This window comes from Electrona antarctica (assembly GCF_951216825.1).
Source record: "Electrona antarctica genome assembly, chromosome: 5".
NCBI lineage: Eukaryota > Metazoa > Chordata > Actinopteri > Myctophiformes > Myctophidae > Electrona > Electrona antarctica.
In genome coordinates, this window is record NC_136810.1 from 50,645,612 (window position 1) to 50,672,817 (window position 27,206).

At 42.7% G+C, this 27,206-nt stretch overlaps 1 protein-coding gene across 1 annotated transcript; it reads left to right on the forward strand.

Annotated features, from left to right (window-relative positions):
- The first annotated feature begins 4,502 nt into the window (after window positions 1–4,502).
- slc38a8a (solute carrier family 38 member 8a) lies at window positions 4,503–27,206 on the forward strand. Its single transcript, XM_079502101.1, has 10 exons — window positions 4,503–4,929; window positions 11,673–11,871; window positions 13,418–13,574; window positions 15,477–15,581; window positions 16,828–16,885; window positions 20,611–20,725; window positions 21,111–21,258; window positions 23,986–24,188; window positions 24,298–24,349; window positions 25,248–27,206. Exons 1-10 carry the CDS (start codon window positions 4,729–4,731, stop codon window positions 25,348–25,350), a joined length of 1,341 nt encoding a protein of 446 aa, XP_079358227.1. The 5' UTR covers window positions 4,503–4,728; the 3' UTR covers window positions 25,351–27,206.

Consider the following 27,206-nt stretch of genomic DNA (forward strand, 5'->3'; position numbering starts at 1 on the left):
CGTATCTTAAATTCCCTTCCACTACCCATAATGTAGGTATTCTGCTGATGGCGCACATTACCTACATTATGGGCAAATATGAGCCATCAATTCTTACGCTATAGCAACCGGCCTATTGCCCTTTGAAGGTTTTATCCATTGTCCTTTACAACTGCTGTGACTAGATGTTTTATAGGCGTGGCCGAGACTTGTTTTCACCCCTGTCCGTCCTTGTGTCAGTGCATGTGCCCAGCTGTCTGTCTGTCTGTCTGTCTGTCTGTCCGTGAGCAGCTGATCTCCGGCACCGTTGGACAGATCGTCATGAAACGGCCAAGTATAAAAACCTCTAACCCACATTTCTCATATCGGCCTGTTGCAGTATTATACTACCAGGGACCTGTCTGTCTGTCTGTCTGTCTGTCTGTCTGTCTGTCTGTCTGTCTGTCTGTGAGCAGCTGATCTCCGGCACCGTTGGACAGATCGTCATGAAACTGTGAAAAAACCTCCAAAAAACCCCAAATTTCTCATATCGGCCTGTTGCAGTATTATACTACGTGCGTGCGTGCGTGCGTGCGTGTCTGTGTGTTACGGAGATGTTCGCCTGGGGTCTTATGGTAAATACTAAATTACCGATAATGACAATACTTGGCAATTTCTCTGCCTGCTGTGTCACTGAATACATGTTTTGGACTGGAGCATTCTAAAGTGGGTTGCGAGCCCCCAGTCTTGTTCTGTTGTTTTGTTACCTTGAGGCATATGGATGGAACATTACAAATGTGACTTTTATTTCTGAGTGCAAGCCCATGATTTATTCTACATGTGATATTTCCATAGCCATTTCTTCCCCTTCCAGACAGTAGCCTTTCTTGTATGTCACAAACTGACATCACTGCAGGTGATCTGGCCAGCTGGAATCTATATATTTTGCAGTGGTGGAAAGTATCTAATAAATCTAGTATCTAAATCGTAATCGTAATCTAAATCTAGTATTTAAGTAAGTACTGTAGCCTACTTAGCCTAAGTACAATTTTGAGGTATTTGTACTTTACTTGAGCATTTCCAATTTCCAATACTCTTACTTCTATACCCCACTACATCTCAGAGGAAAATATTGTGCTTTTATTCCACTATAATTATTTGAAAACTTTTAGTTACTAGTTACTTTGCAGATTTTGATTATTATTACAAAGTATACCCACTCCAACCCTATACATTTTGGCTATTTGAAAATAGCAGATCTACATTGTGAGCTTGTAGATTGCCTATTTTCAAAATATTTGTATACATTTAAAAACTTGAAATGGGACATTGAGTACTTTTACAGTACATTTTGATGCCAACACATTTTGAAGTCCTGACTATTACGTGTAACAGAGTATTTCTACATTACAGTAGCCTATTGATGCTTTTACTTAAGTAAAAAAAGAAAAATGCTATTTCTGTGCTTGGACGGACCCAGCCAGCCAGGCAGGGACACACATTGCTAGGCAATGGAGTGGTGCACCACTCAAACAATTTGAGTTATTTTTCCACCACTGGCCTCCTCCTCACCCTTCCCATGACTTTCCAGTTCTTTTGTCCAAATAATAAATAAATAAATCACACTTGTGTGAATAAAGTGAGGGGCGCTCTTATCACCATACATCACATTCGTGCTCAGCCAATCAAATCATCACAAATGTCATTGATTCCGGGCCAATCACTTTTGGCGTCTTCACTTTTCTGCCATCACTTTTATCCTCAATATGTGTAGCGTACTTTGCTCAGCCAATCAAATTATCATTCATCGCTATGGGGTTATCAGCCAATCATCAGCCAATGTTTGTGTTGTTCACACAAACAGACAATGCTGGGCCTAGGGGGGTCCTATTTGCTTCATTAGTCCATACCTCCTTCCATTCTTCCCACAATCTGCTCACTGAGTTTGCCTCTCCCTTGCTCAGTGACATTTCTGGATGTGACAGTTGGGGCGAGTTGGCTAGGAAATACCAAACCCCCCCCTCTACTTTCAGTCTACTCCACTAGCTGCACCTCTCTCTGTGTCTCTCTGTCTCGCACAACTAATGTGCATATATGCCTGTACAGAATGTACTAATGTGTTACAAATACTAATACTATTAGGACACAATCTTCCTTACGGAGCTATGTGTGTGGGTAGCTGGCTGGGTGGGTGCCTGGGTATGAGCACGAAAACAACATGGTTGTTTTTCACCACCTGTGCGCAACCTAACGCACACACAAACACACACGCACATATTAACTGTATATATGGTGATTTTGGGTGTGCCAGTACAGTACAGTACAGTACAGTACAGTACAGTACAGTACAGTACAGTACAGTACAGTACAGTACAGTACAGTACAGTACAGTACAGTACAGTACAGTACAGTACAGTACAGGGACCGCTGCACGGTAACTCTGTCATTTCTCAACCATTTCGGACGCGGGGCGGCTCGCCGGAACTGGCCCGGCCCCCTGGGCGCGTTCCTGGGGGTTAGGAACTCCCCCCCCCACACCCCCGGGGACCCCCACATGGTAACTCTGTCATTCTTCTACCGTTTCGGACGCGGGGCGGCTCGCCGAAACCGGGCGTTCCTGTGGGTCTGGATATTGAACTATTGGCTGTATTAGACTAATTTGTAGAAATGTCCCGATTCTGTCGGTATCGGAAAAGTATTGGCCCTTATTTGTCATATCGGGTCATATCGGTATCTGCGAATATGCCGGTCTAACCACCAATCCGACACAGGTGTAAGGGGTTGACACTATGGCAGGTAAATAAAATGTTGGGGCATGTGGAGTGTATCGGGACAAGATCCCTACTAATTAGCATTAATAAATGTATTATTTAGACTTTCAGTCAAGCAGGAAACCATAACCAAATGAGCAGAGGTGGAATAAGTACTAGAGTAGGGGACGGGGTTCCAGGTTCAATTTAGAAGTGAGAAGTAAGTAGACGTGTGACTTTTATTTTGTTAAAGATGGAGTGCCATGATTTTTTTCCACCCTAAAACATGATCATCAGGTATTATTATAATATAAGGAGGAAGAACCTTTTCCAAAAAGTGTACAGTATTTTTAAAATCATGCTTTTATGTGGACACGCCCACCAGTTCATTAAGTATGCCTGGTTTGCCTGGTGGGTGGTGATGGGTGGTGAAGGTGATCCACCTGAACTGAAGCCGCACCCACAGCTGTAGTTGTATGATAAAGGGGGAGGGGTTAGGGGGGGGCTGATAGTGTGATGTCACTATATTACTGTTTATTTCATTGGCCCGTTTGACTGTCAAGGGTTCAGCCTCCAGGAAGAAACCCTAAATACAAAGTTAATACACCATTGCACATAAAAACGACTCCAGGGTGTCTAATGAAGTACTGTCACCTCATAGACACATGAAAAACTGGAAAAAATACAAAAATCGTGGCACTCCATCTTTAATATACGACAATATGACGTAAATGACACATTATGACGTACATTTTTCCTTCATTGTACAAAATAAACTAAAGACATTGAACTAAAGAAATTTTAGTGCCCCTCAAAAATAGATTTCTCTACTTGAGAATCTCAAGCAATCTAGCAGCTCAGTGGTAAAACAATCACACTTGTGTGAAGTGAGGGGCGCTCTTATCGTCAATCGTCATACATCATCACATTCCATGCTCAGCCAATCAAATCATTACATTCCGTACCTGAGTGGAATAGTAAGAGAGTGTCGACACCGACACTAGCGTTGACTCCCATTGTAACAATGGGATGCGGAAGTGCTCATTCTATCTCAATGGGATAGTTCCAATGTTTGGAACTATAGCCCATAGCCGGCACCCGCTTTGCGGCGAGATCAAAGCGTGTCGCCACTCTCTTACTATCCCCCTTGGGTACAAGCTGTGCATAGGAGGGCCTCAAAAATAAAATAAATTAGACATCTGAAACAAATGTGACCATGCACGAATGCACTGCTTTTTGTGATATGTCAACAGCCAAAAAGGTTAATGGAAACCACAGGTTTAATCTTTAATAATGTGATTATCCATGTTTGTGTCAAATCTCTATCTGAAAACTTTAACTTTAACTAAAACGGTCAAGTGTATCATGTAGTGTAGTAGCCTATATAAAGTGCAATATAGCCTAACGTAGTAGCATAAAACAGAAATACTCCAGTACAGTAAAATTAGTACAAATTTGTACTCAACTCAAGTAGCATACATACACCCTACACCTAAGACTGGCCATTTTCTCAGCATGCAATACACCTCCCAACCGATAGGGTCACGTCGTTGAAAGCATGGTGAAAAACGGAGAAACTGGCCAGCGGTCGGATTAAAAAGGATTTGTATTGAACAATACGGAAGGCACGCATGCCAATAGTCACCCGAGCAAAGTTGTTACATCCGTGGGCAGGGGATGAGCACTTTATATTTTAAATCTGAACGTTTAATGTAGACGTTAACGTTATAAATGGAGCACGCGCGTAAAACTGTGCGTCGTGACTGTCATGATTATGACAGCAATGTTTCAGGGCTAGGGTCATGATTGGTTTAAGAAGGTGGGTGACACCTCCAGACCACCACTTCCCCTTTCAATCCCAGCTCACCAAAAAAAAAGCAAGCCCCCATGTGAGCGCACTCACCGCACTGCTGCAGTGTGGCACACCCACGAGGTGCAAAAGTTTGTTCGGGGGAGATTGGTGGACCCACCACGCCGCGTGTGTGTGTGTGTGTATGTGGGTCAGTCTGTCCGTTGAAGCATGGAGGAGTTGGCGAGAGAAAGCATCAGTTTGCTTGCATCAGCTTCAGCCAAGCCAGCGCTCCACCCGGACGGCCCACGCCTCGGTTCGATGGGGGCGATATTCATCTTGCTGAAATCCTCTCTGGGTGCCGGACTCCTCAACTTCCCCTGGGCCTTCGAGAGAGCCGGAGGGGTCCGCAACGCAGTCACCGTGGAACTGGTTTGTGATATGAAGTTATTTCCCTATGCCTTATTACTGAGCTCTGCCAGGGCAAAATGTATACAAGTTCTAATTAAGTTCTATAGTTTGCCATCAGTGGAGTTTATTTGAGGTAGCCCTTGCTATTTGATAGAATGTTTCATTTAATTTCAGACCCCCCTGAGTTTTGTTTTTCTTTACTTTTCTGCAGTCTCTCAGAGGCAAATTGAACACTCATGGTTTTCATTGCATGTTTTTGATGAATTGAACATGGTGGACCCTCTTGTAAACAAGTGTAATGCTTATTGTACTGTAAATGTACTGTAATTCTGCAAACTGTTAATAAATATTTCAATCAATCAATATCCTCAGTTTCACACTAATGCCTTATATTATAGGTTCCCCTGGATTGATAGGCTACAAAGCCTTAATTGACTCTCCTGTCAATCAGAGTTATGGGGACATTTTCGTTGTATTGCTAAACTGCATTTTTCGTTTCTATATTATTGTATGGTGGCTGTGCACACAAGCCTACCAGTTACAACACTGTAGCTTAGCACTGTTGACATAATACATCAAATCATTTGTTTACAAATCTTTGTAGCACTGTTAGTGTTGACCTAATAAATAAAACATGTATTGTTTCCAAATCTTTTCAGTGCAACGATTCCCTGTGAATAATTTGAAGAAATATAGATTTCTATATGTTGGCCAGTGCCCAAATGAATTGAAAAGTATATGACAGTAAAAGAGATGGTAGAATAGAAGTACACTCAATCATTCTTGTGGTGATCAATCGCCCCAAAACACACTCGCCCTGAGTCAAATCCGGTGACCTTGGAACACGTATTTCTGGCCACCGAAGTCCACTCAGTCACCCCAGTCAAATGATGATTTATGATTCGGTCCCTAATCCCTATCGGAACGTAACTGGATCTGCACGGACTCGGCTGAAGCGGACTTGAGCCACGAGAGGCACGGCGCCAAGCGAGCCATCAGGTCGTGCCAAACGTTGCAAAGTCTGTGCCTCTGTTGTTGTAAATGCTTTTTGCCCAACTACTCCCTAACTTAATATATGGGGCTGTAACTTCTGTTATTATTTTTTTTCATATATCATTTTTATCCCACGATTTTGTAACAGTTTTTTCACCCAGTGCCAATTATCTAATGTAATCCTGGGCGCTACACTTCCTCTGCCAACCTGGGGGGGCAGCGGACTGACCTCATGCCGCCTCCTATGCATGAGGAGTCCAAGCTGCTTCTTTTCACCTGATAGGGGGGAATTTCCCTGGCCGGACGTAGCGCGTGGAAGGAACACGTTATTCCGACCAGTTCCTTTCCCCTCCATCAGGCGCCCCGGCTGGCCAGGGGGAGGTAGTTTTAGAGACCAGGATTACTGCATGTTTTTGTGAGGGTACCTAACTGTAACTTCTGTTCTCACCAAGAGCGGCAACACTAGTTCCGCCGACTTATTTACTTACTTATGTTCTTCGCCCCCAATGGGGCATAAGGCATCACTGTCTTTGGCAACCAGACAGTGTTGCCTGAGAGACCCATCTCCAGCAGCTCAGCCTCTATCGTTCTGCGCCAGGTGATCTTAGGTCGGCCTCGTTTCCTTTTCCCTGGAGGGGTCCATCTGAGGGCCACTTTGGGGATCCGCTCTGGGGGCATTCGGAGTACGTGTCCAAGCCATTTTAGACGACGGTGCTTAACTTCTGTGGCCACATCTCGGCAGCCAGTCTTTGTGTAGAGATCTCTGTTGGAAATTTTGTTGGGCCAGAATATACGGCAGATCTTCCTCAGGCAGCCATTGTGGAAGGAGCTGACCTTGCTCATGTCACACTTGGTTATACGCCAGCACTCAGACCCAGTACAGTAGCACCGGCTTGACCAGGGTGGTTTTGAGACTGTAGGTGTTGGATTTACAGATGTCTTTCTTGTGTAGGTGTTGCGTGCTTGACCAAGACCGCTGGATGTCTGATTGTCTGTGCGCCATTGTCCTTGCTAATCAGGCTTCTTAGATACACAAAGTCGTCAACGACTTCAAGCGGTTCATTTATAGTGATGCGTGTCTGTGTGGTGGTGTTGATGTTGATGGACATCACTTTGGTTTTGTAGTTTGGAACTACACATCCCGAAAGCCGAAAAAGGAATCCGTCATCCCTTCGTAATTTCCGTTCGAGAAAATATATTTGAAAATGTATTTTCATTTTATTTTTGAATTTCTGATCAGCAGCAAGCTATATAGGATTTGATTATTTTGATTTATATATTGGGACAAATTATTATAATTATTATGCAAGCTTTGACATTTGACAAAAAGATTCTAGAAAGATTCAAACCTTTTAAATACACAAATCCCGTATGCGAGTCCCTGGCATAAAATATAGTATTTTCAGATGAGGGTCAAAACCCAACCCGCTACTACCAGTATTTACTAACAACTTTACAGGGAAACAAGCTCAAAGTCCCTTATAATAAGCAAACTTGACAACAACACCTTTTGCCATCCAACCTTTAGATCATTGTGTGCTGCTGAACAAGCTCATGAGAACAGCTATGACAAGATTTCCTCCTATAATCTCCTAAAATTGCATTGGACCTAATTGGGGTTAAATGAGGTTAAAAAAAAATACACACTTTGCTGGCCCCAATTAGGCCACTAGCCCAATTAGATTGCAATGATCCTAAATACTTGGCTGGGAAACATTACTGGATATCAACTTTGATACTTGGATTATAAGAACAATATTCTAGTTATCTAGTATATGGCCAAATTTACTCTTTGAATTTCTCTTTTAATGTTCACACATTAAATACCAGTGTTTTTCTCACTGGGAGTAAACAATGATGGAAGTCACTTTTGGAGCAGTATTCAGTCAATCTCTATATATATCGCAATATGTATCATATATGGTCTTGCCCTAATGGGACCCGGCTGGGTCACCTGAGTGAGGGGTATGATGTTTGAGAGACCCGAAACCCCGATGACCTTGGGATACATCACTGAGGATACGTCCCAGGTGCATCCATGCAATGTTTTTTAGTTCACACGTACTGCACAACCCTGACCGCCTTGGGCGCTGTTAGCAGGTTGCATTCATTTGTGGAGACGAGGACAGATCCAAGATGGCGGGGAAAGATCCAAGACAAAGGATTAAAACACTTTTTTATTGAAAACTACAGTACAGACCTACGGGTTTCAAACGCTTTCCGAACAAATCCGGGACAGGTGGGGCAGCAGGGTAAGCGCCTTAGATTTTACATTTGTACATGTTCAGAGCTATTCTGAGGCAGGGGTACGCAGCTCTCACTACCATGGGGCGAGTGTCCTTAGACTCTCGTAGATTGAAAATGTCAGAATCGATAAATGCATCTACGAGAGTCTAAATCTTAGGCTAAATGTAATGCTGTCTGCGTATGCGTGTGGTCGAGGAACGTACATGTGGGCTGGTTAAGAAAAACCCCACCCCCCCACCTTGGTAGCCACAGTAACGTCTCTCCTTTTGCATGTGATGTGACAGAGAAGCCAGTGCACTTCATTTCATTTTATTCCTCATACAAAGATGCCATTGCCTGACCCTGTATCTCAAATGGTCACATAAATAATTTATTAAGGAATATAATATGCCTTTTTTTATTCTTTCTGTATATCCGCAAAAAAAACGAACCAGTTAATTGATCAATAAGGTTATCAATGAATTAATTAATTGATAATTGACAGCCTTACCAGGTTTATGAACAGCTTCCACCTGGCTACCATTAGACTATTAACCCATTTAGGCCTGACGTCGAAATTAAAAAAAAAAGTCTTCTGAAAGAATATATATTCAAAGATTTGTGCCGCATTTTCAAGATTTTTCAAAAATAGCAGACCTACAAGCTCGTAGCGCTCCACTCGGTGGCGCGCTATGAGCTTGTAGATCTGCTATTTTTCAATAGCTAAAGTATGACATAACGCTTAGTTAAAACACCAAAAGGGGTTAAACGAGGCATGACACCGCCTGTGTCATGCCTCGTTTAACCCCTTAAACGAGTCCCCATGCTGGCCTTGGACTTTTCCGCTCGACATGAGCATGTCACCAGGCTGACCACAGACAGAGGCACAGAAACCCTCTTGCTTTTTGTTGTGGGTTTTTATCATGTGCATTGTACCAGTTAAAGTTGAACCTGACAATGCTCTGATACGCTTTCCACTTTTATTTTTTATTTTTTATTTCTATCCCACGATTTTGTAACCCATTTTTCACCCCTGTGTCAATTATCTAATGTGATCCTGGGCTCTACACACCCTCCGCCAACCTAGTCCCCATATATGGGGGACATGGGGAGAGCAACGGACTTGAACTCATGCTTCCTTCATGCCTGAGTGTCCAAGTTGCTCCTTTACACCTGACAGGGGGGAGTTTCCCCGTAGCGCGTGGAAGGAACACGTTATTCCAACCAGTTCCTTTCCCCTCCATCAGGCGCCCCGGCTGGCCAGGGGGAGGCTCGCTTTCCACATTAATCTCATGTACAACGCGCTTGATAGTCTTTTTGCACCTTAATGTCTGTCTAATAACATGTACATATACAGTACATGCTGCTTTGTTCATGCACATTATGTCAAACCTCATGCACAGTATACGTACTGTGTACAGGATGGATATGCTGCTATGTAGTGTCTTCTTTTCCTTTCGGCTGTTCCCTTCAGGGGTCGCCACAGCGAATCGTCTGCTTCCATCTCACCCTGTCCTCTGCCTCCTCTTCTCTCACACCAACTAACTTCATGTCCTCTTTCACTACATCCATAAATCTTCTCTTTGGTCTTCCTCTAGGCCTCCTGCCTGGCAGTTCCACTTCCAACCTCAACATCCTTCTACCGATATACTCATTACTCACTATTATCCCTCCTGTACGTGTCCAAACCATTTCAGTCTGGCCTCTCTGGCTTTATCTCCAAAACATCTGACATGCGCTGTCCCTCTTATTTACTTGAGTCGTTCCTGATCCTATCCATCCTTGTTACTCCTAGAGAGAACCTCAACATTTATGTAGATCTTGTATTTGCTTTTCTTTTTTCACTTGCCACCCCTCTACCTCCCTCTTCTTTTTAGGGCTGACCTATAAAAAAATCTAATATTCAAAGCTTGAATTTTTGGTTAATTTGCAAATTTTTTATCGAAATAGCTGTTCTACAAGCCCATAACGCATTGCAGCACGACATGTTGAGACCTTGTAGATCTGCTATCCTTCAAAGCCATGTGCTTGAGCTCCACGATTCATGACTCACTGACTGAATATTTAATCTTGCCCGTACCGTCTCCCCCAGGCCCCTTTGTCGTTTGAAATTCGGGTCGTTACTCGTTTTTCATGGCTAGCTTCAACTTAAAAAAACAAGATCGATGGTCAGGCCTATTTCTTTTTCTTTCTAGAAATAAAAATAAAATAAAATAAAAACGATGGAGGTTGCTTTCACTTTTCTTCACCCATACTTAACCTGCGGCACTTTTGACTGTAATGATTGAGATAATGAATGTAGATTCACTGCGCATAAAGTGAAATATTTAAAAACTTTTTTCTTCTTTATGATTATGGCATACAGCTCATGAAATTCAAAGCAGCACTTGGCACCTGCCCACAGAGCCAAAACTACTAGTAATTGGTGTACTGATCATGGTATTACTGTGCTTAACTGACCAGCCAACTGGCCTGACCTGAACCCCACAGAGAATCTATGTTTTATTGTCAAGGGGAAGGTGTGAGACACTAGATTCAATATAGAGGGTATGCACATGCATACAGTGAATGGCAGATCGAGTGGCAAAGTGAGTGACAAACTGAATTTAATGTTGTTAAAAGTCATTTAATGCGACCAAATAGGACTTTTCTGTGTGGATGTATGGGCTGTCAAGGCCAGAAAGTCGTTTTTTGCCACTCAGTAGGCGTTCCAGCATAACTTCCGGGTATGATGATGATGTCACAGTCACACGCATACCCTCTATACAAATTAGTTTAAAGCTGCTATCAAAACAAATCTGGGCTTCCATAAGTCCTCAACAGTGCCACAGGCCACGCCCCATTGATGAAATAATTTGTTTAAAAGTAGCCCAGACCACGTATTGAGTGCATCAAATAACATACTTTTCAGATGGTTGACATTTCTGTATTATAAATGTTTTTTTAGTGGGTCTCAGAAAATATTCTAATATTTTGAGATAGGATTTTTTGATTTTCATGAGCTGTATGCCAGAATCATCAAGATTAAACCCAAATTAGGTTTTACATGTAAGTAAATATAATAAAAGTTTAACATTTTGAATTATATTACGGAAGAAAGTGAACTTTTCCATGATATTCTAATTTTGAGATGCACCTTATTATATTCCTTTATGCCCTTTCCCCACATTTTCCTAACTCTTACTTTCATTCTTGTTTTATCAGTGCAACTGCAGCCATAGGAAATAAATATTAAAATAAAACGAAGATAATTTCACCCAATCCATTATACTTGGTGTAAAATGGTGATGTGACAATGTTGAGTTTGATGAGCGCAATGCAGAACACTTGTAAACCCTGTAATGCAACTGCCACTGGCAAATTCTGAAAAAAGGATTTTAAGGCACAGCATTATTGCTTTCTCAATGGCATGCTATTATGATCAGGACCGTACTGTTCTCGCTGCATCCAAATGTCCCATTTGGGACAAATAAAGTACTGTATGTCCTTGGAGGTTTTTTTTCTTTCTCATATCTTCATACTTATTTCTTTCTCCATCTGTTCAGGTCTCCCTAGTGTTCCTGATCAGTGGTCTGATCATACTGGGATACTCATCGTCCATCAGTGGCCAGTGCACGTACCAGGCGGTGGTGAAAGAAATGTGTGGGCTGTCCATCGGCCAGCTGTGTGAGATCTGCTTCGTCTTCAACCTCTTCATGATCTCCGTCGCCTTCCTGGTCATAGTGGATGACCAGCTGGTGAAATGTGAGATGAATTTAAAAAAATCACACCTGTGTGAACTGAGTGGTGCAACTCCCCCCCCCCCCCCCCCCCCCTTCTCTCTCTCTCTCTCTCTCTCTGTCATTAACAGTGCAATACTATCTCTCTGTCTCTGTTTCTGGCACAACAGCGCCCCTACTGGTACTCATGAGTCACACATGAGTCACACACAAACATACATAGTCACAAACATAGGTGAACAACACGGACATTGCTGTTCCTTGGAGTGGTTGCACCACTCAAAAATCACACCATAATGTGAAGTGAGCGATGGCTTTGGAGTCGAGCACAGTTGTTGAATAGAATGTTTGGATGTGTCTGGATGCATGCATGCATGTCAGACAATAATAATAATAATCTCGGCTTCCCATCATGCACCTGTTACAAGTTGTAATTCACAGTGTGAAGCTCAAGAGTGCCACTTACCCAGGGGTATTGCCGTACTGACACGGACATACATATGGACAGACACACATAGCTGTGCATAGGAGACGGTGTGTCACCACTCAAAAATACACAATTCTCATATTTGATTACCGATGTCTGTGAGGAATGTTTAGGGTTCTATTGGGCATAGAATCTCATTTTCAGCACAGCCAAGCCACGAGACGAGACACGAGTCAAATAGTCTGTGGTAATGAAACTTACAAGCTTCATTCTCGGGAAAACCCTGAATGATTCAGAGGCCAGGGTAGAGACTTTGTAAGTGTTTTGCACACCTAACGAGGGCGACATATGCGTAGGAGAAGACCAAACGAGAGCGTACTGAAAGTAAGAAAAAACTCCTGCACACAGTCTTCAAATGCAATTAAAATGTTTAATGGGAATAACAACGTTTCGGTCTGTTAGTTAGACCTTCATTTCGGTACCAGGCTAAAATACTTTTCATCAGTGACGCATGCAGAGGGCAAGAACAGAAGTTTCTTTTCTTTCTTGAATGTGCACCTTCATTCAGTTCCTTGTGTCCAAAATATCAGGTGATTTTGGAGTATTTGAAAGATTTGGAGTATCTGCCGATAACGATTTTTCCCGATCAAATATCATGATATGGATATAATGTTGATAATAGGGATGTCCCAATTTCCGATCACGTGATCGGATTGGGGCAACCCTAGTTTGAAGTATTTTAAAGGTGTACTGTACTGTGAAGCATTTTTCCCCTTGTCACCAGTAAAAACAAATGTAATCGGGACACATCAGCTGCATAGTTGCTGATACCGATGTTGTCACAAAGGTGATATAATGGCTGATATATCAGGCAGCCTGCTTTAGCCCATTTTGACCTGAGATCAGATTCTAAAAATGTCTTCTACATCCTGACAGTTGTCTGAAAAAGCTATGTTTCTATGTCAGTCATTCTTCGATTTTTCAAAAATAGCAGACCTACAAGCTCGTAGCGCGCCACTCGGTGGCGCGCTATGAGCTTGTAGATCTGCTATTTTTTAATAGCTAAAGCATAACATAATGCTAACACCAAAAGGGGTCAGTCAGTGTCCATTGTGTCCTTCTGTGACTGTGTGTTGTCTTTCAGTGTGTCTCTCCATCTATGAGTTGGTGACGGGGTTGTCAGAGTCAGAGATGCCTTACTATTGGTACACGGACCGGCGCTGTGCTCTCCTGCTGCTCTGCGTCCTTCTCATTCTTCCACTGTCCATCCCCAAAGAGATCACCATCCAAAAATACATCAGGTCAGCAGTGGCATGCATGCACACACAGGTACACACATAAGTGCCCCTATGTTGTAGGTGTTTGCGACCTATGAAAACCTGTCAATCCGTCAGTGACTCCGTCACGCCATCATATATGGCCGTCAGTCCGTCACGCCTCGTGACACACTCCATATATGGCCGTCTCCATATATGAAGATCACGACACTGACCTCATCAAACCCTGGATAGCCATACATGGAGTAGACTAGATCATCACCCCCCATCTGCATATATGGAGCCGGCCAGCCACTCTACATCTGACTTCAAAGCCTTAGATCTCCATGTATGGAGCTGACCGGTTCTGACATTCCATATGTTCCGTCCCCACCCGACCTTCCTCTTCGATGTCTCCCTTTTGACTGATACCTGTCCATAAAAACTGGGCCCGCCCCAAAGTTATTAGTGCAGCCGCGCCTGGCAGAAAATGAAGGCCCGGCCTTACCTGGGCCTTCATCAAACTCTGTACACTCAAGCCACTGCCCCCGCTGCCACCCTTAGATCTCCATATATGGAGCTGACCTGTTCTGACATTCCATATGTTGAACTGACCTCATCAAATCCTGTACACTCAAGACACGCTCCATTTATGGCCAGACCTCATCAAACCCCAAACCACACTCAACCCAGCCAAACCAAAGGCAGGGTCGGAGATATTGTTGAGCCCCTGATTTTCTTTGACACTGTGTGTGTGTGTGTGTCCCTGACTTGCATCAGAGTAACCACAATCTAGTAGTGTATACTTAGTCCAGTAATAATGTAATTTGACCTCAATCTAATTGCAAAAAAAACAAACTCAGCTGCTCAAATGTGCTGACATCATCTTTGAGCAAGTTGCTATGGCAAAATCTAGCCCAATGAGTGTTTTTGTACAAAACTAATGCTTGGAATGGCTTCAGCATCATGAAAACCCCCTAGTTTGATATGTCACATGCTACTTAAAGCATAAGGAAATTAAAAACATATTGCCTTAGAATAGGATGTCAATGGTGGCCATACTATGTACAGGCCATTTTCAACACTTTCCCCTTAGACAATTCCAGGCAACTTATTTTCTGTTATTCAGGATATATTGAAGATGCAAAATCAGCTGAGTTTGTTTTTTTTGCAATTAGATTGAGGTTGACCCTGTATTTTCCATAGATTTCCTGTACTAACTTGCATTGACTGATGAGCTGCTGCCTGTTCTAACCACTTCATTATTGTTCGGTCAATACGGACAGACAAGGGGGTGCTGTCATTTACCTTCTTCCCACACGGATTTGTGTTCTCAGTCTACCCCTGTACAAACGTAATCGAAGACATTAACGATAAGCATAGTTTATCACAACATTTCCCCTCATTCCCCTGTGGCATTTCACACACACACACACACACACACACACACACACACACACACACACACACACACACACACACACACACACACACACACACACACACACACACACACACACAGACAGACAACGGCAAAACAAGCTAGTAATCATACACAGACACAACGATCAAATCAAACTTTATTTGTATAGCTATAGCACATTTCCAACTCCGACTGGTTGTTCCGATCTAAGATCTAGGTTAGCCGATGGAGGGAGGTTGAGGTGTGCCCACTGGTGGAGAATTGTGCTCCACTTTAACCCATTTTGGGCGGGAACCCCTTTTGGTGTTTTAAACATTATGTTATAATTTAGCTATTGAAAAATAGCAGATCTACAAGCTCATAGCTTGTAGGTCTGCTATTTTTGAAAAATCGTAAAAATGTGCCGCAAATCTTTCAATATATATTCTTTCAAAGTGAATGTTTTTTAACTCTGGTCTAAATGGGTTTTAAGCGCCGCTTTCTAATTTCTATTTTTGTGTTTTGTGTTTTGGCCTCTCTCAAAGTGTTCTAGGGACTCTGGCAGCAACCTACCTGACGATTGCCATCATAATCAAATATCATACCATGCCTTCAACGCAGGTTCACATCGCCCCTGTCTATAGCACCGGGTAAGTCAGCGTGGCCAAATGGATTGGTTTCAGGGAAAGGATATTAAATTATGAATATTCTTTCACACAGGAGAAGCCTAAGCTATTATTTTGGTGAAGGAATGAGTCCCACACATTTGTACCAGAATGGTACTGGATAGTACTAGATCTTAGTTGGGTCTGGGGCACGGTGGCACAGTTGGTAGTGCTGTCGCCTCACAGCTAGAAGGTCCTAGGTTCGATTCCTGCTCGAGGCGCTGTGGGTGTTCCCTCCTCCACGTCATCAGTGCCCATACCCGAGGCGGGGTTGGCGAAAGGGCCTTTCTGTGTGGAGTTTGCATGTTCTCCCCGTGTCCCCTAGGGTAGGTACCCTCACAAAAAACATGCAGTAATCTTGGTCTCTAAACTGCCTCCCCCTGGCCAGCCGGGGCGCCTGATGGAGGGGAAAGGAACTGGTTGGAATAACGTGTTCCTTCCGCGCGCTACGTCCAACCAGGGAAACTCCCCCCTGTCAGGTGTAAAGGAGCAACTTGGACACTCGGGCATGAAGGAAGCATGAGTTCAAGTCCGTTGCTCTCCCCATGTCCCCCATATATGGGGACTAGGTTGGCGGAGGGTGTGTAGAGCCCAGGATCACATTAGATAATTGACACAGGGATAAAATAAAAGATTTGGGTCTTTTAGATACTTATTTTATCCATAAGCTGTGATATTTAACATTTTGCATTCCTCTTGCACACTCTGACATACTGGTAATGTTGTGTTGTAGAAGTTCAATTTGACAATGGGACAGAGAGGAGATACCTATACATACTGCCAGGGATGGCTCCAGGGGGGGGCAAGGGGGGGCTTTAGCCCCCTCTGGTGGAGGCTTAGCCCCCCTAAGCCCCCCTCAAAACAAGCCCAATTGACTGACTTCTATGTAAACCAAGATTCATTACCCCCCCCCCCCACTCTAAATAGCCAGCCCCCCCATAGCACCCCCAGTCACAATTTTCTGGAGCCGTCGCTGAAACAGTGGATGCTGTGGGCGTACATGCATCTTCTGCCAAACTTGGCGAAAATATCCATTAACAATAAATAAGATTCAAAAGATGAAAAAATAAGTAAACTATATATGCTTACAAAATTATTGTGTAAGTATTTGTGGTGTTTAACGAGTACCCATTTGTGAAAGAACACATTTGCACCTGTAATATATGTGTGTGTGTGTGTGTGTGTGTGTGTGTGTGTGTGTGTGTGTGTGTGTGTGTGTGTGTGTGTGTAGGATCCGTTCCTGGGCCTCCACGTTTAGTGTGATTCCAACCATCTGCTTTGGTTTCCAAGTGAGTAGAACATTTTAAACGTTTTCAGATTTCAGCAATGACGAGACTTGTTTATCCAACGGTAGGGAGTGTGTGTGTGTGGGGTGTGAAACTGTATTTCCTGTCAATATTGCGAGTCTTGATGGCCACTTACTGTATAAATGAGATCTAGGATGTGTAGTGTGAGTAGGTAAATGGTGCATTTATATAGCGCCTTGATCCAAGGCGCTATATACATTACATTCATTACATTCACCCATTCACACACATTCATACACGGATTGCGGCAGAAGCCATGCAAGGTACCAACCAGCACATCGAGAGCAATTTGGGGTTCAGTGTCTTGCATTGCCCAAGGACACTTCGACATGTAGACAGGAGGAGCCGGGATTCGAACCGCCGACCCACGGATCATTGGACGACCTGCTCTACCTCTTGAGCCAAAGTCGCCCCTAGGACGCTGGGACCTGGACCAGAAGAGTGATTTAGTGAGTCTAGTCCAGTCTATAGTTCAGCTGGATGGCACGGCCTGGGATTGCTGTGCTCTGTGATAGCTAGGCTGCCCTTGGATTTCTTTGACATCTTAGAACGGAGCAGAGGGAACAAACAATTGCTGCCTCGCAATTTACCACGGTAACTTAATAAATCGAGGGGGAAGTGGAACGGATTGACGGCACAGGTGTGCACTTGTGTGGCTACCCATGCCACACACCTTCCTTCCTTCCCTCCCTCCCTCAGGCAAAATGATTACAGTCTGTGTGGGTTCAAAAGGGAGCTGATGAGATCCTCCGTTGAATGGATGGACAAAAACCAGACAGAGGGAAGCAAGATTGAAAGTTCCAGCGATGGCAACTGGGATCAGGGTAGGACAAAGACTGCATTCCGCGTTCCTTGATGGTGTAACGTGCTCGACTGTCACTCTGAAGTCGAACCCTTAAGTGTGATTTATACTTGGCTGCACACCAGTGTCCCGCAACGGAAACAGCTAATCTACAAGCTCACAAAGCGTCGCATCACCATGCATCGTGAGCTTCTAGATCTGCTATTTTCTGTGCATGGCACTGGCATGCAACCAAATATAACTCTGTCTACGGATTCCATTTCGTTCCATGTCTCATCCGAGTTCACCTCAAAACGCATTAAAGGGGAAATGAGCCGAGCACCCTTGGATACTCTCCTCATACCTGGGTTCCAAGTAGGGGTGGGACGATATGGGTACCTCACGATAATGATAATATCACGATATTCGATATTGCAACTAAGATTATATCTACTGAAAATGGGAAAAGAATAACCATAAAAGGCCAAAATCTGGAATTATGTTTTTTTTCTTTTTAAACTTAACAAGGTTTTGTGTCACAAACTGGCTAATAAGTACATGAATCTTGCCTCCTCCAAACACTACAAGGGCCACTTCACTCCTTTTGCAACCAGATCTTATTTGAATGATGTTTAGGACACAATAAACACTGTCCTGTTTTTTTTTTTATGTGTGCAATGTGTTTATAGGTATTTTAGTCATGGTGCCATGTTCATTGTTCATGACCAAAATTTGTCATGCAAATGTGGTCTCACTTTCTTCCAGGACTACAAGCCACACCTGCATGCACCCTCCCCCCTCTCCACAAGGAGGGGCAAGTGCACCAAAGCATTATGGTTATTGTAGGAATTCACCAATCCAGTCAAAACTAGGGTTGGGATTCGTCAGGATTTTAACGGTTCCGGATCCTTACCGGATCCCTCTTAACGGTTCCGGTTCCTAATGGTTCCCTTAATGGTTCCTAATACTATTTTTTTCCTCCTCTTTTTTTCTGACATGCTTATATAATAACTATCCTAGCCAAGTACATAATAAACACAAATTCAATTAATTGTAATTGCACTTTACAATTATGAGGTGGCACTATTATTTAAACTTCACCACCACCAGGTAGCCACCACAACAATATCATTGTTTCAATCTGTACTGTATATTAAATATACAGTACACATTGCAATAATGATATTGTTGTGGTGACAAATGGTGTGTCTTTAATGTTCAGATTAATTTAATATGAAGGACCCCAGTTACCCTAATGGAAACAAGCCATAGTGCTTTCTTGGGTTATAAAATCCTCTTAGCAGACCTTGTATTGAACTGTAGGCTACGTTCCTGTGCTTTTTCTTGTTGAATTTGTAAAAGTTGTAAAAATAAGTGCAGACAAATATATTTGTATTTAATTCATGGCTCTATAGTTAACGTGATTCATAAAATATCAGACAGAAAGATGTCGAGTCATTGGCGTTCTAAATTAACACCATTACAATACGCCTAATAAAAAGCTCTGTAGAAGTTAGTTGTTTTTATTTTCTAACGTTACTAGCCTGGGGAAAGTGAACCAGTCTTGCATCATCCTCGTCCCCCGCCGGCTGTGGTGGAACTGCGGGGAGTGCGGGCACGGCCTTTCCGCAGGCTCTCAAACACGATGTGCCTAGGTTAATCTCGTGAGTCGTGGACTCGTGTAGGCATATTGATTTTGAGATGTTTCCTCAATGTGGACGTGCAACTAGTGCAAGTTGCAACAACCTTTGCAGGAAACTATGGCATCGCATTTATTGCACTTTGCGTGCTCAGCCTCAGTCATTTCCCTCTCTGTTAACCACACTTTGGAGACCCAAAGACCCGGTTCCGAATCCCAACCCTAGTCAAAACCCTTGTCAAACACACAGACTTCATTTTTCTGGCCATAGGGTGAAAAAACTGTTACTGTTCTCTACTACAAATACTATTAACATTGAGTGACTGCAGTTTCTTCCAGAGGGTAAATGTCCCTTTAATCACAATTATTATTATTTGTGTGACGATTAATCGTCAACTTAAATTTGTAATCATGACAGCCCTATTGCCATCTACAGGTTCCATTATGTGTGTGTGTGTGTGTGTGTGTGTGTGTGTGTGTTTCAGTGCCACGAGGCATCTATAACATTCAAAGCATTAGACCCTTCCTCACCCAGGAGTCAGCCCAGCTCCTTATCCAGAGTCCCAGAGAACAGTCATATCAAAACTTGACTATTGTAACTCTATCCTTACTGGCTTACCGGCATGTGCACTAAAGCCTCTCCAATTTATCCAGAATGCAGCAGCACGCTTGGTCTTCAACCAGACAAAATTCTCACATGTCTCCCCCCCCCTTCTCCGCTCCCTCCATTTGCTGCCCGCAGAGTACAAAACACTGATGCTGGCCTACAAAGCAACCAAGGGTATGGCACCTCCATATCTTCAAAGTCTGATCCAACCCAGTGAGTCCCAGCCGGGACAAAACTATATGGAATGAACCTCCAGTTGCCATCAGAACTGCAGACTCACTCCCAATCTTCCGCCGTAGTCTGAAAACTCACCTCTTCAGACTCCATCTTATTATTATTCAAGTATTTTTATTGAAGTTTGCGGTGGCCAGACTCTGGTATATTTCTGAGTGGAGCACCTGATTGTATATTTAAGTTCGTCGAGTTTGAGATGTGACATAACATCCTCCACCCAGCGTTTGTGAGATGGCGGCGCTGCCTTTTTCCAATTAAATAGTATCAGGCGTCTGGCAAGTAAAGAGGAAAACGCTATAGCTTCAGCCTGATGAGTTTCAGACTCCATCTTAGCCCATAGCACTTGCCTACGTTCTTGCTTCACAAATCGCTCTGGATTGCCTAAATTGTAATCGATTGCCATCTACAGGTTCCATCGTGTGTGTGTGTGTGTGTGTGTGTTTCAGTGCCACGAGGCATCCATTGCCATCTACAGCAGCATGGAGAACCAGCGCCTCTCTCACTGGGCCCTCATCTCCGTGCTCTCCATGATCTTCTGCCTCGTCATATACTCCCTCACTGGTTAGGATGTTTTCTGTTCTTAACCCATTGATACCTGAGGCTGAATCTGGGAACGCCTTCTAGGGCCTGACCTAAGGTTTCTGAAAACCTTCACATTTTGATTCATTATTTTTTTAAATAGTTATGTTTTTTCAAAAATAGCAGACCTACAAGTTCATAGCGCGCCACTCGGTGGCGCGCTATGAGCTTGTAGATCTGCTATTTTTCAATAGCTAAATTATAACAATAGCTGATGAGACACAGAGAGAGCGCCGGCATCAAGGGTAGAACAACGTATAGGTTGCACCAGGCATCAATGGGTTAACATCTGCTGCTATTCTCTGGCACTCTCTGTGTGCCAATATTCATCATATTCATGATTCATAATAACCTGTCTCAATTGCAGGAGCTTATGGGTACTTGACATTCGGAGAGGAAGTGAAGGCAGACATTTTAATGTCTTACAACGGTGGTGATGTCCTAATGGTCATCGCTAGGCTACTGTTTGGAATCTCTATCATCACCATCTATCCCATAATTGTACTGCTGGGGAGGTAAGTTACTCTGTGATTGGAAATTACTTTGTTTTTAACTCGTTACTGCCTGAGGCAAATGCCTTCTAAATCAGTAGTGCTCACACTTTCAAGATGTTTCAAAATGTAAAAAAACTAGAATTTCGCGGGCCTTCGGCCCGCTCATCCTAACGCGATGCGTCGCAAATGGGAAGAAGGCAATGGCAACCCATGATGTTTTCATTTATGCATTTGCTTGGAAAGCGCAAAGTTGCCAAGCTGGCTGAGTGGCCCTGTTTGGTTTTGTGTATGTGCGTATGAAAGCGAGCATGGCAAGGCGCAGGAACAGTATACTGTACTGTACTGTAAGTCTTTGTACTGTACTGTAGTCATGTGTACTGTACTGTACTGTTCTCTGTACTGTTGTATTAGTGTTTTTTTATTATTATTATTATTACATGGATTAATATTCTGATGTACTGTACTGTACTGTTCTCTGTACTGTTGATATTATAGTTAGTAGTGTTGTGTTATTATTTATTATTATTATTATTATTATTACATGGATTAATATTCTGATGTGAGCTTTCTTTCTGTACTGTACTGTACTCATGTGTACTGTAGTGTTCGCTGTATTGTTGATATTATTGTTGTTATTAGTGTAGTGTTGTTATTTATTATTATTATTATGATTGAAAGAGAGCATGGCAAGGCGCAGGAACAGTATACTGTACTTTACTGTACTCATGTGTACTGTACTGTTCTCTGTACTGTTATTAGTGTTGTGTGCTTATTTATTGTTATTATTATTATTACATGGATTAATATTCTGATGTACTGTACTGTTCTCTGTACTGTTGATATTATAGTTATTAGTGTTGTGTTATTATGTTTTATTATTATTATTATTATTACATGGATTAATATTCTGATGTGAGCTTTCTTTCTGTACTGTACTCATGTGTACTGTACTGTTCTGTACTGTTGTTATGATTAGTGTAGTGTTCTAATTGTGTATTATTATTATTATTATTAGCGTTTTGTGGCGTGTGTGTGTGTGTGTGTGCCATTTCAGCTGCATCGCGAGGCGATCCAACCCCCCCCCCCCCCCCCGCGCACGCACGCACGCACACACCACACACACGTGTCTGCAGTGACACTGCGTTGTACACAGCTGTTCTATTTCATCCTTACTGACTGCCAGAGGCAGTGCTTAACACTGGACGCCAATCATCCAGTGTTAAGCAGTCATCCAGGATTCATAGAACCATAGTTACATACGTGACTTACGTTTTGTGTTGCAGCGCGTTGTTGCAGCGTGTGCGTGTAGTGTTGTTGTTGTTATCCATATATGCGCCTCGGTTCGTCCCGATTGTACCACGCCAGGTGTCGACGCGGTCGTGTTTGCATGATTGTAACTGTGTATGTAATCGCGGCGCTCTCCATCCAAGTTAGAATCAGTGTAGAACCTGTGTTGTTGTTCTTCGTCTTCTTCTACTTTTGGTTTCCGGCAGGCTGTACACTGTGTGTGTGTGTGCGCGCGCACGCACGTGTGTGTGTGTGTGTGTGTGTGTGTGTGTGTGCGTGTGTGTGTGTACCGTGTAACTTCCGGTAGTGTTTCCGGAAGTGTGAAAGGTAACACGAAACACACGTGGGTCACGTGGTGGGGTTTTGAGCCATTGGGAAGGGGTGATGTAGTGTTGCCAGGTCCACGTATTGTAAGCGAGTGGTAGTGTGTGAAAGTATAGGCTGTAGGCTGTAGGAAGTCAGGGTTTGCGGCCTTGTTTACATAGACGTGGCAACAATGTTTGACAATGTTGGCGGCGCAGCCAATGAAAAGAGTGGAATCACGGGATGCAGTGTTGCCAGGTCTGCGAATTGTAAGCGAGTTGTAAGTAGCGTGTTGAATGGCATTTGTTCTGGGCTTGTTTTCATAGACGTGGCAACAAATTAGGCGGGGGTGTCGGTGCTTGCGGCGTGTTTGTGTTTATTATGTATATTGATATTGTTTGCGAGTGTGGACGGGAGCCGGCTTTAGTGGCAGTGCGATGACAATTTTTACGCGGGTGGTGTGGAGTGTGGCCGAGCGGCGCGACATTAGGAGATAGGGAACGAACGACGCGGAGGGTAAGTGTGTGACGTGTTAGTGTGTTGTTGCAGTGTGTGTTGCAGCGTGTTGCAGCGTGTCAGTGACGTAGTAGCTGGTGACTTTCTTTTCGTGGTTCGGGCTTTGGGGACACCTTCTCAAATGTATAATAGATAGCAGATACAACGATGTTGATTTTGTCGACTGAAACTATGCCCAAAAATGTTCGTCGACTTCCTTTTTTCACTGACAAAGAATAAAGACATGATGACTAAACTAAATATACTGACAATTTTGTCAACAAATAAAAACTAGACTAAACTAGACAATCGGATCTTGCTCTCTGAAAATAGCCGATCTACAAGCTCACAATCCATCGCGCTGCGACGCGTTGTGAGCTTGTAGATCGGCTATTTTCAGCATGCAACCAAGTGTAAAATCTGCTATTACAAAACATCGAGGCCTGACAAATTTCATTTTTATTGACAAAATCAACTGTAGATTTAGCCGACTAAAATTGTATATTATTTGGTCGACTAAAACTAGACCAACACTAAAACTTTTCAGGTGAATTAAATATGATTTTACTGTCAAAATCACCATTGTGCAAGCTCGCAGCGCGGCACAAAGTGAGGCGCATGCAGAACGGTCAAATCATAACTGAATATTCTCTGCAACGTTAGATCAGTGATCCAGGATCCTCTGCTGAGCTGGCATCGCCGACGGGGTGGACTAAAGACAGAGCAGTTTGAAAGCCGCAGCCGATATGTGCTGACAGTCCTGTGGGTCACGGTGACTCTTCTCATTGCCATATTCGTACCAGACATCAGCAAGGTCATCAGTGTCATCGGCGGGATCAGTGCCTTTTTTATCTTTATTTTCCCAGGTGACACATTTGGCATACATGTACATTTTTTAGAGATGCAGACACTGAAGATCAACTTGTTTGTACCTAATAAATAATCCCATTGATCTCTCTACCTGTCTTCATACAGGGCTCTGTCTGATCTTTGCTATGCAGTCTGAGCCAGTCTCTTGTAAGACCAGGTAAGTCTTTTTTTTTCTGAAGAAATACCCATGAACGTGACATTTGTGGGACTCAAATGCGCTCACTTGTCTGATACATGAAACCCCCTTTTTAGTTATATTGTATAGCACCGAAGTCTGACATCACTTTCAGTAGAGGGCGCCAATACACAGGTTCATGTATTTTTTTTAGTTGCATTGAGATCCCCATAGGGCGAATTTACGTCGCTTCATATAAGAACTGTTTGAAAAATAAACCGACCACCCCGGCCTTTCTATCAGGGGAGTGGCTGTGCGTCGTTAATGATGTCCATTCATATTTGATACAGCCAGTTTCTGGAGAAAATGGAATTAATGTGGCCGCAAAAGCCTTTGCTTTTACTACATATGAAGGCAATGTCACATTGCGTTCCTGAGATTCCTTGTTGACCTAAGCTCAGCTGGTGGTGACTCGACTCGTACTAACCACGAAACATTAAATATCAATAAAATAAACGTAATTAACATTCAGTTCAGACGGGCAGATGCAGCCACCCGCCTATACCGGAAATGTAGTCTCTGGGTTGTTTCACTTGTTTCTAACGCTTTTTTGTGTTACTCTTTGGGTATATTTGTACAGTTCCACCTTCAGTCGATGCTTCATATCCATATGAGTGAAAAGGCTGGGGTGATCGGTTTATTTTTCAAACACAGTTCTTATATGAGGCGATCTAAAATCCTCATTATATAAACATGGTAATTCTCCCAAAAGGTTGATTTGCAGGGTTTTTTTTTCTTTGTCCAAAACTCTGCCTTGTTTGGTTGTGTTTGGTGTGTAATAGTTTTGGCTTATATTTATATACTTGTTTTTATATCAATGACATACATTTTGATATATTTCATTATGACCCCCCCCCTCTCTCTGTCTCTCTCTCTCCAGAGTGGTTCTCACACTGTGGGGTGTGGTGACCTTGATCTGTGGAGCTTTCATCTTTGGCCAGAGCACCACAACAGCTGTCATGGAGCTCCTTGGCAGGATCTGATGCTCATGTCATGTAGTCCACTCCAAAATGTGTTTTTGCTTTTTCTCCACTATTACTTAGTTCAATGGACAGACACCTGTTTTCCACAGGAAGGGAATGCATGTGGCTACCGTGGACCTTACTATGTCTTCATGGAGAGGACCCTTGACTAGTTAAGAGGCCCTAAACCCTGCACTTATTGCACAATCATTCTGTCATCGTGAACTAGAGTAAAATAAAAAGATACTCACTTTTTTTATATATGAGCCATTCTACCGAATTGGTTCAAATTGCAGTCCCACAATGTAAAATATATTTTTAAAAACAATGAATGTAAATCGTTAAGATTGTTTCGGTAGTGACAAAATTGCATGTTTGTGCTTTTGAGACATTATTAATGTACATAATTCTGATTTCTATTTCATCATGTGGTGCAAAATACCAAAACAAAATGTAAAAAGTGTTGCAGAGAGACTGAGAATGCAGGCAAAGAAGATGGAGAGGTTTGTTAGGCTTCCACACAACCTAGCACCGAAGTGATCAGGCAGCAGTAGTAGTTTAGTAGTGGCTTGAGCAAATGTAAAGCATATTAGGAGTTAATATTTAGCTAAAGAAAATGCTGTGGTCACTAGTTGTTGACACTGGTTGTTTTGTCAAAAATACAAAATAGTGATTTATCAACCAATATTTTCAGATCATGATTAAATACTATCATTGATGCTGAAATCAATATAATCAACTATGCATTTTACAAAGAATATAGCCTTTAGATTTGGATTAATCTTAATAATTCATAAAGAAATGTGTTAAAATATCAATATTTATTTAATTGTGGAACCACCTACATTATTCTTTTTAAATGGTCTGTACAATTGGAGAAAAAAAAATAGACTCAAATAAGTATCTTTATTCGAAGGTAAATGTCTGTTTCAGTAGTGACACATTTTGGGAGGGGAAAGATATTCCAATAAATTATTAAAATACAATATTATAATTGACTGTGCTTTTACTAAATATGTGTCCCTTAGATCTGGTGCAACATGAATATGGTCAAAGTTTTTCCAAAATAGCATACAAATTTCACACAATTTCCAATTTGAACCAATTCGGTAGACTGGCTGGACCGCCCAGGCCTCTCCTGTCGTGTGTCTAGTGGTCTGTGTAAAATCATAATGCTGGTAGTTCTCATACTTGGTGGTTGCATTATCATCACTGTTTTTATTACATTTTTAATTTTATGGTGGTAATTTGTCTTTTGTCACTGTTTTAGCTTTTGAAAAACTCATTTGTGTTCTCTGTACTAGACACTAACCAACCACTCACCAACTTTTATAGAATTTTCATGGTCACTAGACAATTAATCTGAAGATGGAGGGTCCTTTGCAAGTAGGCACATCCACTTTGACCTTATCACTAAGGCCTAACCGTGGCCTGTCTCGGGCCAATTTATTTTTGCTTGGTTCTTTACCTTTAGGGTACCGTACCTGTTCCCAAGTTATGTTATAACCTTTTATTCACGGTTCGACTACTACAGGTGATGAAGGAGACCAAAAGGTCCCTGCTGCAAAGCCATAACACTACTGAATGGCTGACGTTTGCTTCAAGGTGCCATTATGGGGATGATGTCTGTCTGCGTGTTTATGTAGAGGAGGGTGTAAATGCTACCATTTTAGTCTTGCTGCAATCTGGGTGCCCATTGGCAAAACACAGGAAAAACAGTCCATCTGTCTCGAGACACTAGTCTTGCTGTAGTTATTGTGTCTTCTGACCTTCATGTGAATGTGCCTTGTGGTTTCTCGTTGTGGACATGCATGTTCCATATACATTCTTGTTGTGTGTGTGTGTATAAATAGAACAAAAATAAAATACGTTTATAA